This window comes from Salvia hispanica, chromosome 2 (assembly GCF_023119035.1).
Source record: "Salvia hispanica cultivar TCC Black 2014 chromosome 2, UniMelb_Shisp_WGS_1.0, whole genome shotgun sequence".
NCBI lineage: Eukaryota > Viridiplantae > Streptophyta > Magnoliopsida > Lamiales > Lamiaceae > Salvia > Salvia hispanica.
Window position 1 is genome coordinate 36948368 of NC_062966.1, and position 14204 is coordinate 36962571.

Genomic DNA, 14204 nt, shown 5'->3' on the forward strand with positions numbered 1-14204 from the left:
GTACTTAATAAACTCATTCTGATATATTACTTCATAATAATTATGAAACCTTGACCAATGTACCAGACAACTTGTATTGCTTTTATGAAAAAAACAATAGGAGTAATAATTTTCTATTATTTTCGTGATAACTCGAATTCCTAATTTATATGACGAAGGAGCAACGTTTTACGATTAATTAAACTATGTTTCATCGTCCTGACAACTCATATGATATGTTCACCAGAGTTTAAGAGCTTAACATCCACATGACTAAGGACTAAGTTCATAGTCAGTGACGGGGGCAGGTCTGAACAGAAATTAAATCAAACTTCTATAAATTAAATAAATCTCCAAAAATCGTAGTTTTATTATAATTCATCGGAATAGTGGTGAGATGAATTGGTCGTAGTATTGAAACCAGCATATAACAAATTCCTGATTTTCAAATTTAAATTATTAATTATTTTTTTTAAAAAAATTGAAAATTACTACCTTAAAAAATTTCAAGATTGTTGAGGGTCAATGGCCAATGGTCATAGTATTAATCGGCCTACTAACATGGAAAAATATTAGTAAACAATTATTCCTAATAAATAATAATGCAAATGATACATCAAACATGCATTATTTTGGCTAGTCAAGATTATGCACAAGTATATCACACTTGAGTCTTGACCTAAAATCACAAATCACAATATCCACACATTCATTACCTCTTGTCTGGTGTCTCATGTCTGCCATTGTTTATCCAATATTGTTATATATACATAAATTTTATCGACATGAATAAATGAGTTAAATTAATGCAAGTTGGCACTCATCTCCACTACACACAAACAACTTGATTTGTGGACCAAAGATCTAAACACTGACCCATATCAAAATAGTATGGACCAATAGTTATTTTTGCACTGACATATACATTAATTTGTTGCTTCAATAATACATTTTGGACATCAAATTGAATGTGCTAATCTTGATATGTTTGTTATGGCTACCGACATACACCATAACTCCACTAGGCTAGACTGTGTTTTGCAATGATGAGCATAATGTTGGCAAATCTCATGCCAATTTGACCATCAAATATTCGAATTATTAATTCTAGAATCATGCAAAACCAACTAATTAATCACTATTATCGAATAAAGTAATTGAATGTGCATGAATGGTAGGTTCACCAAGTTTTGCTGTCCACATGGGCAATGCTTTGTGAGAATCTACATGATTTTAATTCATTAATTAATTAGTTACCAAGTTGTTGCACATATATTCTTCAATCTTTATTTTGATAAATTTTCTTTGTCCTTACTAAAATGTCTCATTTCAAAAAATTGAGAATATAATTATGACATTCTTCTCATTTTATCTCTATTTAATATTTTTAGATTTGGTAAATTAATTAGTGCATATATATGCGTTTATCATGATATTTAAAAAAATCATAAGGACAAATCTCTCGTTGTCTTAATATGTGTAATTTGATGTTTGATGACAATTAATTAAGTATAAATAAATAGTGTGCAATTTAGTAGTTTGATGGTCTATTTATTTTCTATTTCAGACAGAATTCTCAAAATCACGTGTCAGGCCCATGGTGGATGGTATGCAATTATGGTGCACCTCACCATGGAATTTACAATGCACCTTCTAAATTGGATGTACATTAATAATTTAATAGGTATTATTGAACAAATTTGGTGTATTTTGCCACATTCAACTTATTTAATCAATTTGCACCCATTAATACTACTAACTCCCCTGTCGATGTCACACCACCGAAAGTTTGCTCGTCGTTTTGCAATTTGCCCTTTCATAATTCAATTTGTAAAATTGTCACACTTCCAATTTTAATTATTTATTTTATGCCAATAAACGCACATTAATTAAAGTTTGTGTGATTCATGATTTAAAATTTATACACGTGAATGTGCCAAGTGCAAGATGATATATGTTCTTCTCCAGTTTCCAAATATACCAGCCAGCTAGCTAGCTTTTATTTGATCTGTTTATCATGTGACAAGATGCTAAATATATTCGATTTTTTTCATAAAAATAATTAATTTTCAAACTTATAAGCATAGGAGCATCAACTGTATCTTGGAAGCAATTTTATATTATTCAACTTTATTGCATAAAATTTATGGAGTTCAATTAGACTATCTGCAGCAATGATCAGCATAATGTTGGGAAATTTCATGACAATGTGACCATTTAAAATTGTTTGAGATCTCTAATTATTAGTATTATTATCAGTAATAATACAACACCAAATCATTAGTATAGAGGTACATGAATGGTAGGATCACCAAGGTTAGCTGTCCACATGGGCAATGCTTTCAACTCAAATTATTCAAAATTTGAATTATAATCAGATCAATCTTTAGTTGAAACAACTTCACATGCAAAGAATTGGTGGTTGCCTAGTTGCTATACATGACTAATTATCCCTATATATAGTCCACTCAATATTGAGAAAAAAGTGTGACATTTTAAACTACTTCATCCCTCTCCATCTTTTAAATCTTTTCAATAATCCTTGCTTCTACAATATGGCCAATAATGCTTTTCTTGATCAGAGCTATGCTGATTTCAACCTTGATGAGCTACTAAACATGGATAGCTCACTTGTTATGTCTTTTCTTGAAGACTCGCAACTAGAGGAAGGAGATGATGATCGAGTGTTGAGAGATATGGAGACGTACTTCTCAGACAACGGCTCTTCAGAGGAGTGTCGCTTCTCTGAAGAAGCCGATGATCAGCTTGAGTGCTGCAGCTCCTCATCTCATCATCATCTTCATCAACAAGATTTTGAATGGATTGATGTGGAGATGGATTATGCTTGTCCAAGCTACGAGGCGACCGGGTATTTTATCAGCTGTATCACAGGAGACATGGTTGATGTTGGAGGGTTGGATGATTATTCACAAGTTTGTAATGGGATGGACATTGAAGAGGATGGCTTCATTGGTTTGTGGCAATAGTCAATAGGCATAGATAGTTTTGTTTGTATGTTTTGGTTGAAAAAACTGCAGAAATCCATTGTGTTTTGATGATATTGACAGCTCAATTCATTTCTGTGATAATACATTGGCTTGTGGAATTTTTCAGTTTTTCTCCCTTGATTAGCTAGCATACTCAATAAGTATACATGAAAATTGAAAAAAAAATTTAACATAATTACATGTTTGATTTGCATATAATATGTTACTGAAAATATGTATACATGTAGAGAAATTGCGATAGTGATTAGCTAGTTTTTATCCTTCATTCAAATGAATTACGAAAAAATAAAAATAAAAAAAATTTAAAGAAAAGAAATAAATTAAAAATGGAAACAAACTAAAGAAAGTAAGAAAAATAAAATACATAAAAAAAGAGTAAAGAATATAAAGATACGCTGGGAGACTTTCGGCCTTAATCCGCAAGCCCGGTCGAGCAGGATTAGTCGGATTCCGCCAAAAGGCGGGTTCGGTACACCTTTGGAAAAACCACAAAGAAAAAGAGAAAAGGGCTTACCAGGTGCGTCATGTCAAACAAAGCCCACCATTCCCTTAGAAATAGCCCATGTACATATATCATATGTGTGGTGAAATCTAATCAGAATAGAATATTGTGTTTGTACTAGTATTTTTTTTGGGTTACTAAAAAAGACCAAAGAGTTCATTTAAATTTATAAACTGCAGTGTCCTAATTAAACAAATTTTAGAAATATTTAATCCTAAAACGATGTCGTTTAATTATCGGCTAAATAAAGGCAATATCTTTTGAAACACTAAATACAGGTAATCTTATTATGATTCAATTGAGAATATGCTATTGCAAAAAAGCAAATATTAAAGAATGATATATAATTAATTTTCCAACTTTCAAAATCATGTAAAAATTACAATTTCAGATACACAATATCTGGGTGAGCCCGAGAGGCTTCGAGATTTTTATCTTTAAAAATCATGCATGAATGTGCCAAGTGCAAAAGTTGATGATTCATCTCTAATCTCCAAATGTATCTAGGATCATACGTGGAAAGAATCGCTATATTTATTTAATCTTGTTATACAAAGAATCTGGGCTTAATTAACTAATGACATGATTAATTATGTTAATTTTGATCTCGGCTGCCGACACCGCCCTCTAAATCAGATTGTTATACGGCAATAATGAGCACAATGTTGGGAAATTTCATGACAATGTGACCAATTATAATTAATTGAAATCTTCAATAACCATACATAAAATTAATTTCTATTGCAGAGGTACATGAATGGTAGGATCACCTCCACATGGCAATGCTTCAACTCAAATCATTCAAGATTCATAATTGATTCACTTTCAATAATAACATGATTTTTAGTTGAAACAATTGCACATGCATTAAAGCCAATAGTAGTTGGCTAGTTGTCACATAAAATTACCCTATAAATAGCTTACTCAGCATAGAGATAGAATCAAACAAAGTGTGACATTTCTAATCACCCTCTCTATCTTTAAATCTTTCAATATATCCTTGATTAAAAATCCCTTTTCCACAATATGGCCAATGCTGAATTCTGTCTTGATGATTTCAATCTTGATGAGTTAATAAACATCAACACCTCACTTGTTGTGTCTTTTCTTGAAGACTCACTAGTGGAAGAAGGAGATGATCAGGTTCTGAGAGCCATGATGGAGTCACTTGAGCCCGAGATCACGAATCATGATTCGTGTTCCGAGACATACTTCTCGGACGAAGGCTCTTCGGAGGAGTGTCTCTCTGAAGAAGTGGAATGCTGCAGCTCCATATCTCATCATCATAATCAAGATTTTGAGTGGATGGATATGGAGATGGACTATTCTTGTCCTAGCTACGAGATCACCGGATATTTTGTCAGTCGAAACATGGTTGAGCATAGTGGCTTAGAGGATTACTCACAAGTTTGTGATGGGATGACTATGGAAGAGGATGGCTACATTGGTTTGTGGCAATAGGCATGTATAGTTTTCTATGTTTTTAGTTTGGAAAAAAATGCACAAAATGATCATTTTTCTTCTTTATTTGTATTTGGATCAAAGATGAAATAGAATTCTATCTCAGTAGAGAAGGACTTTCATGGCCTAATTCTTTTCTATGAGTATTTTTCACTTTATAAGCTTGTGCTCAGTTTTATTAAATACTCACATTAATGATTAATCTGAATTGTATGGCATGAATGAGTTGTTAATTAATTCAATCATTCATTTGCATTATGAAAAGAGAGATGAGTATTCACATGGGTGCTGATAAAAGCAAAATCAAGATGGCATCTTTAGAAATCTCAACTAATCAGTAACAAAGATCAGAAGCAGAATATTTTTCTGCATGATTGGTGTGCCTTTGTGGAGTTTCTTTTTCTCTAAAAGATAGATTTGAATAATAAATTCATGTATATTAGTTTCACAATGATACTAATTTTATATCAAAATAAATTAAATCTAAAAGTATAATGTATCTGGAATTACTTACTTGCCCTTGAACTCTATAACAAGTAATGGAACTTTGTCTTCTTTTTAGAATGTTTATTTAATGTAAATCTTGGTGAATATGAAACTCAAACAATGTGGAAAACATATTATCAGCTGTTTTTAAGTTCAACTGTTTGATATACATAGAGAAGAAGAATCTTAATGTGAGGAAAAGCAACAAAAATAGATAAAATCTTAGTTACAGAAACTAGCTAAACTTAAGCAGCAATATGTATCTCCTTCTGTATGATCAATATTTTTATTTGGAATGTATTAAAACTTAATCTAATGAAACTTAAAATTTATATGTTCTATAAAATTGTTTTGAAGTATAAACCACAAACTAATAATTAATTATTTATATGTGTGTGTGTGTGAGATAGAGATAGAGAAAGGGATATTTTCTTAATTGTTAGGCCAACCATGGAGAAACTTAACCTGTGAGTCTTTGATATGTTAATCTTAGAGGCCAAGGAAGAAAATTTGCTAAAAAGAGTGTGCCAACTTTTTCTCCATGTATATGCTGCTTTGCTTTTGACAAGGTATAACCTTTTGTATTTCAAGGTTTAAAGAAACCAATAATTTTGAGTCCCATTTTAACTTTTGCAAACTAAAGTTGATTCTTGATAGACCCACAAACCACTCATCAATTGTATAACAACCATGAAACTGCCTTCCTATTACTCATTTATGAGTTATTACAATAAAAAATTGTATATGTTCATCAAGATAAAGAAAAGTGCTTCAATGACACAAAAAGATAAGTAAAAGCTTTCACCACAGTTTTGGTTTGGTGAATTTTGCTGCTTCTGTCATTCAATAATCCTAATTAATCAGCTGGAAAACCACAATCATACTCACTTTTCAGAAGTATTAGTATAAAAAAAGTAGCTTTTTGACAATAATTTACATTTCTTACCATGCTGTAAGATCTGAGATCTATACTCCATTTTGTGCATGCATGTCCTAAAAATATTTACCTTAACAAAACTAACCTACAAAATTGGTTTAATCAGCCTATTGTGGAGTACTATTTAGCTTAATCTTTTTGTTACTTTTTTCTATTTGACTACATTTTATTTTTTATAGGTTCAAAAGAATTTCATCCCAAATTTTGTTTCAAGTCCAACTCAAACACACACAGCAATTTCCTAAATTCAGAAAAGCAAAAGTGAAAAAGATCACACCCTATAAAGCAATATGGTGGAGAAAGCCAAAAAAACAAATAGAAAATATAATAAACAAGGCAAATCATGCATATACACTTAAGATTCCATGATATATATATACTTTTCTGCTCCATGCAGCCTCACTCTCCCTCTTCACACCCTCAAAATGTCAGAGATTATTGCTGTAGACCCCATAAACGATGATCGAAATCAAGCTAGCACCAGCACCAGCACAAGCAGAAGAGGTTACACTAGAGATGATTCGCGTCCCTTCACGAGATCCCTCACTATGGGGCGTGATCATGTCACTGAGCCCTTTGACAGTGAGAAGTTGCCTGTCACTTTGGTTTCTGAGATCCAAAGATTTCTCCGTGTCGCTAACTTGATTGAGGTTGACGAGCCTCGGGTTGCTTATTTATGTGAGTTGAGCTTTCGTATGTGTAGTTTCAGAAGATTGTGTCATGATGAGTCCTTTTTTGTGTGTGTTTTTTATGTTGTTTTTGAGTTAGGCATTAATGATCTATGACTTGGTATTTTTGTGAGTTTTTGGTTGATTGAATACTAGTGTTTCTTTTTTCATAATTTAGAAGATCAGTGATACATATATATGTATAATGTGACAACATTTTACAATGATCAAATTCTGGCAAAAGGCAGGGGAAAGACAATGCAAGGATATTTGTATATGTGATGAAAGTGACTGATTGAGGTTTTGTCCAGGCCGTTTTCACGCCTTTGAAGTCGCGCATAACTTGGACAGGAACTCAAGTGGGCGAGGGGTTCGGCAATTCAAAACTTCTCTTCTTCAGCGGCTTGAGCAGGTACACTGAAGCTGAAAAGGGATACTTAAGTGGGCAGATTCTTAGATTTCTTTTCAATTTCTCAAGTCTTGGTTGAACTCCTCTGTTTCGGTTTCGTATGACTGCTTAAATGAGCCTTTTGTGTGAAAGTTGCATCAATCTTCATTTCTCAGGATGAAGAAGTCACAATTAGGAAAAGGAAGGAGAAGAGTGATCTAAGAGAACTATGGCGTGTATATAGACAGTACAAAGACTACATCATCAAGCATGGTGCCGGAGAATATACTTTGGAAATTAGGTGATGACACAGCTCTTGTAGTCTACATCATTCATCGACAGAATCATTCATATATACTCACAGCACGTGTATTGGTATCGTTCCTTGTGTCAGGGAAAAGTTGCAGAAAGCTCGTGCGATTGCATCTGTTCTATTTGAAGTGCTGAGCACAGTTACTTCAGCAGCAGGCACACAGGTTTTCTTGCGTTCGCCATCTTTTCCCTTTCCATTCACTCGATGATTTAATGCCTTTGTATGGTCTCAATGCATACTAATAGTAGTATATTTCTTCGTGACTAGGCACTTGCTGAGAATGATCATTCGAGATCTGAATTCTACGTGCCTTATAACATTCTCCCTCTTGATCAAGGAGGTGCTCGTCAACCTATAAGGCAACTTCCTGAGGTTAGATGCCATGATAAGTTGTTTTGACGACCACTTAGATGTAGCTCGATTGTCTAGCTCCTACGTCGAGTTTTGACAGAATATAGAATTCCACAGATCAAATATGCGATAGCTGCTGTAAGAAATGTCCATGGCTTGCCTTTCTTGGATGAGTTTCAGAGGCGCATGCCGGATATGGATATGCTCGACTGGCTTCAGTTCTGCTTCTCATTTCAGGTGCCTTGTTTTGTTTTTGTGATGCTGTCCAAGAAACTATGAAGCAGTTTTGCCTTTTCTCGTTATAACTTGTCCTTGTTGTCGACTTTCGCTAGAATGGAAACGTAGCCAACCAGAGGGAGCATTTGATCCTTCTACTTGCTAATGCTCATGTTCGTCACTCTCATAAACAAGCAAAGGTGTTCCTTTAATCTAGCATTTTATTTCGGAACAACTTTTTTTTTTTTTTTTCTCTTCTCCAATCTATGAGAAATGACTTAATTTTGGTTAATAGTTAGGGGAAGGAGCTGTGGATGAGCTAATGAAGAAATTCTTCAAAAACTACACAGAGTGGTGCAAGTTTCTTAACCGAAAAAGTAACATCAGGTCAGCATAGAACCTAACATTTTTTCTTTGTTAGCGACACCATTTCTTACAACATTTCGTTATTCAGGTTGCCATACTTGAAACAGCAAGCCCAACAGTATAAACTTTTGTACGTTGCGCTTTATTGCTTGATATGGGGAGAAGCAGCAAACTTAAGGTTCATGCCGGAATGTCTCTGTTACTTATTTCACCATGTAAGTTGATCGCGTAATTCTATCTGTCACTTGCTCCCCCGTTGATGGCTGAAGATGGATGGCTTAATTTAACTTGCATTCTCTGGCAGATGGCCAGTGAGTTGCATGGTATGTTGAGTGGTGCAGTGAGTATAGAAACCGGAGAACTAGTGAAGCCCGTGTATGGAGAAGGACACGAGTCTTTCCTTAGACATGTTGTTTCACCAATATACACGGTTATATGGGAGGTACTTTGAATCCTAGACTGGTTAAACTCGTACATCCTCGTATCTGCATATTTCTAATTTTCCACCAATTTACTGAAGGAAGCTATGAAAAACAGAAACGGGACGACAGATCACTCGACATGGAGGAACTATGATGACTTGAATGAATTTTTCTGGTAAGAAAATACATGGTTGGTGCTACTCATTCACCATCTTGTTCATGTGAAAACTTTGCTGATTAAATTTCAGGTCTTCCGATTGCTTCGAGATAGGTTGGCCGATGCATCTGGATCATGATTTCTTTTACACAAACCCTTCAAATAGTAGAAAAAAGAAGAAGAAACTCAGAACACCAGACAAGACTCCTGAAGAAGAGAGAATCAACATTGATGAAGACGAAGAGATGGGAGTAAGCCGGCTTCTAACATTGAATTTGTTACTATACCGACTTCTCCATATTCATGTTATTGGTGATCCTCAGGAACCTGTAGAAGAAGTGAAGGAGCCACAGTGGTTAGGGAAGACGAATTTTGTTGAAATCCGTTCGTTTTGGCAGATTTTTAGAAGCTTTGATAGAATGTGGAGCTTCCTTATTTTATCCCTTCAGGTAGTTCTGAATCAACCAGCATCTTTTTTTGTTTCCTGAAAAAAAACTACATTATCTTAATTTTTTTTTTCACTGTAAAATTCTGTTTAGGCAATGATCATAGTGGCATCCCATGATCTAGAATCTCCGATACAATTTTTTGAAGCATCCGTGCTTGAGGACGTTATGAGCATCTTCATCACATCAGCAGTCCTTAAATTCATCCATGCCATCCTTGACGTTGTCTTCACATGGAAAGCTAGATGCACGATGGATCATAATCGCCATCGTAAAGATTTGCTCAAGATACTAGGGGCAATGATATGGACAATTATCCTCCCTATATACTATTCGACCTCTAGGAGAAAATATAAGTGTTATTCTGCTCAAGAAGGGAGCTGGCTCGGCGATTGGTGCTACTCTTCCTACATGATAGCAGTTGCATTCTATCTGATTACCAACGGAGTCAACATGGTCCTCTTTCTTGTGCCTGCAGTGGGAAGATATATTGAGACATCGAATACTCGAATATGCACAGTTTTCTCTTGGCTGGCGCAGGTAAGACTTTCGGATTTTTTTCATCCACATAATATTTGAGTTTTGAAAAGCTGTTCAATCTTTCTTTCACAGACTACTGATTCTCTTCATTGTACTAAAAGATGTTGATGTGTTTTTATTTATAATCTTCTATTGTACAAAAATATATAATCTCGGGTGACACTTTTGAATGGTTTGCCTCTTGTAGCCTAGATTATACATCGGAAGAGGAATGCAAGAAAGCCAAGTATCAGTGCTTAAGTACTTTCTCAAATCTTTGCTCTGATTTTGTTTTGGTTAATGTGATTTTTTTTATGATTTTTTATAAATTTCTCTCTTTATGGTTTAGGTACACTTTTTTTTGGGTGCTGCTACTACTAAGCAAATTCACATTCAGCTACATATTTGAGGTAATAATCTAATCATCCCCGGCTTACTTCTCGTCGGCCTTAGGCCATTTCTACCAAAGATCCTTTTATCTGTTGTTTGTAATGCTTCTATCTTCAATATACTTTTTCCCTTTTGCAGATAAAACCTCTCATACAACCAACGAGGCAGATCATGAGGATCGGGGTCAAGAACTACGACTGGCACGAGCTTTTTCCTAAAGGTAAGTCGTGCAATGCTTTTCATGGACCGTACAGAAATAAGCAGGATAAGTTCAATTTTCATACTTTTTTTTTGCTGATATTAGTGAAGAGCAACGCTGGCGCCATAGCAGCTATCTGGTCGCCTATTATCCTCGTAAGCATCTGCAGAAACACCAGTGCTTCAATTCATCACGATGAATATTAAATCTTTAATGTTATCTATTATGTATGGCCAATGTGTGCAGGTGTATTTCATGGATATACAAATATGGTATTCTGTTTACTGCTCTGCCTTTGGTGGAGTTTTCGGGATTCTCCACCATCTTGGTGAAGTAAGTTGATCTCTTCATCTACTGTCATTTCTTCGATTATGTATGCGTAATGCTAAACTTCCGAGGCCTTTCTCAATCAAACAGATTCGTACACAAGGCATGCTGAGGAGTAAATTCGATAATTTGCACTTGGCATTCAATGACTGGCTTCTACCGCCCCCGGCTAAAGACAACAAAGACGGAATCAGAATGTGGCTCTGCCAGCCAGGCTTTCTAAAGGTACTTTCCTCGTTTTTCTAAAAATGAAAAAACTTCGTAAATGCTACTATCTAACCGGCTCGTTTCAGGGTTTAGAGAAAAAGAAGGGAGGAGTTCTCAAGTTTGCTCTTGTGTGGAACCAAATCATTAGTAGCTTTCGGGAGGAGGACCTGATTAGTAACAGGTTGAATATGGCTCACCAGGTCTTTTCTTTCGTTTTTCGTTTTTTATAGTTTGGCTTATCATGCTAAATAATAACAACAGTATTATATATCACTGGATGCAGGGAAATGGATTTGATGAAAATACCTCTTTCATCAGAATTGCTTAATGAAAACAATAATGTCCGTTGGCCTGTTTTCCTCTTAGCAAATAAGGTAATGATCGAGTGTGAGACTCGAACTCCTTTCTTGATCTGTGTTGATCATAAGTTTAAGAAAGCTGTTTTTGTTTTCAGTTCTCAACAGCTCTTAGCATTGCTAGAGATTTTGTTGGAACATACAACAGTCTCCTGAAAAAGATCAAAAGGGACAAATACATGCACATGGTTGTAGTTGAATGTTACGACTCGCTTAAAGAGATCTTAGATATCCTCGTGGTAGGCGACATGGAGAGAAGGTAGACTATGATTTTCCAATCATCCTCATTTTCAAAACTGTGATATTTCTTCGAATTCATCGTTATACTTCAGTCAACATATATGCCTTTCAGAGTGGTATTTGGTGTGATTGATGAAATCGAAGAAAGCATTGGAAAAAGATCACTTCTTGAGGACCTCCGCATGAGTGAGTTGCCGACTTTGCTTGCTCTTTGCACTAAATTGATCAAGCTACTGGTGAGTTCTAAGCCGGATATATCTCTGATCAAGTACTTTCCTTCATTATGTGTACCTTCATGGAAATTTTAGCGCGTCAATTTAGGTTGAAGGCGAAGAAGATCATCGTTACAGAGTTGTGAAGACGCTCCAAGACATTCTTGAGCTTGTAACAAATGATTTGTTCATAAATGGCTCCAGGTTGCTAAACTAAAATCTTACTCTAAATTTCTTGTTACCATTTCCTTCTGTTTTTCACTCATGATTTGAAATTTTGCTTTCATTGTCTATGCATTAGAACGATGGAATTGTTCGAACAAGAACAGCAGCAAGAGGGAGTCAGAACTGAATTCTTCGATCCTCCTGATCCAGAATTATTTGCTTCATTGCATGCTATCCATTTCCCTTTACCGGATTCTGGCCCTTTAATGGCAAAGGTAATCTGAACTCGTCTTAGCTAGTGAACAAGATCGCGGGACATTCACCTAACTAACTGAAAACATTGGATGACAGGTTAAGCGCTTTCGTTTGCTGCTTACTGTCAAAGATACAGCTATGTACATACCTTCAAACCTGGAAGCTCGAAGGCGAATATCATTTTTCGTTACTTCTCTGTTTATGAATATGCCTAGAGCTCCAAAAGTTCGTAATATGTTGTCATTCAGGTGCCATTTCTTTCTATTCGGTATTTCAAGTAAACCATAAATTTGTGCTGATGAAAGTTTTTGCAATGGCAGTGTTTTGACTCCATATTTTATGGAACAAGTCAAGTTTTCGAGTAGAGAGCTTCACTCCAGCAAAGAAGGAGTTTCCATTGGATTTTATATGCAAAAGATATTTCCAGGTTAGCTTTTGTGAAATTTAAAAAAAATGAAGAAGAAAAGGTTCTTTCTAGTCTCAACATCTCTGCTTTCCGATTTTTCACTCAGACGAGTGGGAAAATTTTCTGGAGCGCATGGGAAGTGAAAATGAAGATGACATGAGTGAGGATGTGAATGAGGAAGAACTAAGAGACTGGGCTTCGTTTCGAGGCCAGACTCTAAGTAGGACTGGTGAGTAACTTCCAAGACTGAACTACTGTTTTTGGTTAAGAATTCGTGCTTCCATCTGATTCTAATGTTCTTTTTCTTACAGTCCGAGGAATGATGTATTACAGAAAAGCACTGAAGTTGCAAGCTTTTCTTGAGATGTCTGAGCACGAGGGTTTGTTTCTCGGACTATTATTTCAGACTAATTTCTATCTATCTGTGAGCTACATTTATGGGAAATTATATACATCCAGATATTCTTCAAAGCTATGAAGCGATTGATAGGGCGAACGACACTTTATCAGCGCAGCTTGATGCATTAGTAGACGTGAAATTCAGTCACGTTGTTTCATGTCAAATGTTTGGAGCACAGAAGGCCTCGGGTGACCCTCAGGCTCAAGACATTCTTGAGCTGCTGATAAGGTCAGTTGGATTCTGGGAAATCTTTGGATTAGTATACAACTTCTTGAAACTGATGTAATGAGCATGAAATGGTTGTAGGCATCCCTCGTTGCGCGTGGCTTATGTCGAGGAGAAGGAAAACTTTGAGGTGGATGGGCCTCCCAAAGTCTATTCTTCTATCCTTGTCAAAGCTGTTAATGGTTTTGATCAGGTATAGTTTACACTCACACCTTCATTTTGTGTGATTTCTTCTCTAGTTATCCTAATTGAACTGTCGTGTAGGAAATCTACCGGATAAAGCTTCCCGGATCTCCAAACATTGGGGAAGGGAAACCTGAGAATCAAAACCATGCTATCATTTTCACACGCGGTGAAGCTCTTCAAGCCATTGATATGAACCAAGTAAGCCTTAGCTTCTTCTTCTTCTTCGCCTTCACCTTTCTTCTCCTTTGTGATATCATTGTGATTAGGTTTTTTTTGACAGGATAACTATCTTGAAGAAGCTCTCAAGATGAGGAATCTACTGCAAGAGTTTCTACGGCCTCAAAGAAGGAGCCCTCCGACTATCATTGGCATGAGAGAGCACATATTTACCGGAAGGTTAGACGATCATATTTTACT

The 14204-nt window shown here is 35.6% G+C and overlaps 1 protein-coding gene across 1 annotated transcript in view; it reads left to right on the forward strand.

Moving 5' to 3' along the window:
* Positions 1-6703: 6703 nt before the first annotated feature.
* Positions 6704-14204, forward strand: part of LOC125206911 (putative callose synthase 8) — a 10865-nt gene continuing 3364 nt past the window's right edge. Inside the window, exons 1-34 of the mRNA XM_048106126.1 lie at positions 6704-7051; positions 7353-7453; positions 7606-7730; positions 7824-7905; positions 8010-8114; positions 8211-8330; positions 8426-8509; positions 8605-8696; positions 8764-8890; positions 8980-9117; positions 9196-9272; positions 9346-9505; positions 9578-9703; positions 9794-10240; positions 10428-10480; positions 10569-10629; positions 10748-10829; positions 10914-10963; positions 11055-11141; positions 11226-11360; positions 11429-11523; positions 11626-11716; positions 11797-11957; positions 12051-12174; positions 12260-12354; positions 12452-12590; positions 12667-12818; positions 12891-12997; positions 13083-13205; positions 13288-13356; positions 13436-13604; positions 13683-13794; positions 13866-13985; positions 14068-14183. Of these exons, the coding sequence (XP_047962083.1) occupies positions 6739-7051; positions 7353-7453; positions 7606-7730; positions 7824-7905; positions 8010-8114; positions 8211-8330; positions 8426-8509; positions 8605-8696; positions 8764-8890; positions 8980-9117; positions 9196-9272; positions 9346-9505; positions 9578-9703; positions 9794-10240; positions 10428-10480; positions 10569-10629; positions 10748-10829; positions 10914-10963; positions 11055-11141; positions 11226-11360; positions 11429-11523; positions 11626-11716; positions 11797-11957; positions 12051-12174; positions 12260-12354; positions 12452-12590; positions 12667-12818; positions 12891-12997; positions 13083-13205; positions 13288-13356; positions 13436-13604; positions 13683-13794; positions 13866-13985; positions 14068-14183 (4238 nt within the window). The 5' untranslated portion in view covers positions 6704-6738. The remainder of the gene's footprint in view (positions 7052-7352; positions 7454-7605; positions 7731-7823; positions 7906-8009; positions 8115-8210; positions 8331-8425; positions 8510-8604; positions 8697-8763; positions 8891-8979; positions 9118-9195; positions 9273-9345; positions 9506-9577; positions 9704-9793; positions 10241-10427; positions 10481-10568; positions 10630-10747; positions 10830-10913; positions 10964-11054; positions 11142-11225; positions 11361-11428; positions 11524-11625; positions 11717-11796; positions 11958-12050; positions 12175-12259; positions 12355-12451; positions 12591-12666; positions 12819-12890; positions 12998-13082; positions 13206-13287; positions 13357-13435; positions 13605-13682; positions 13795-13865; positions 13986-14067; positions 14184-14204) is intronic.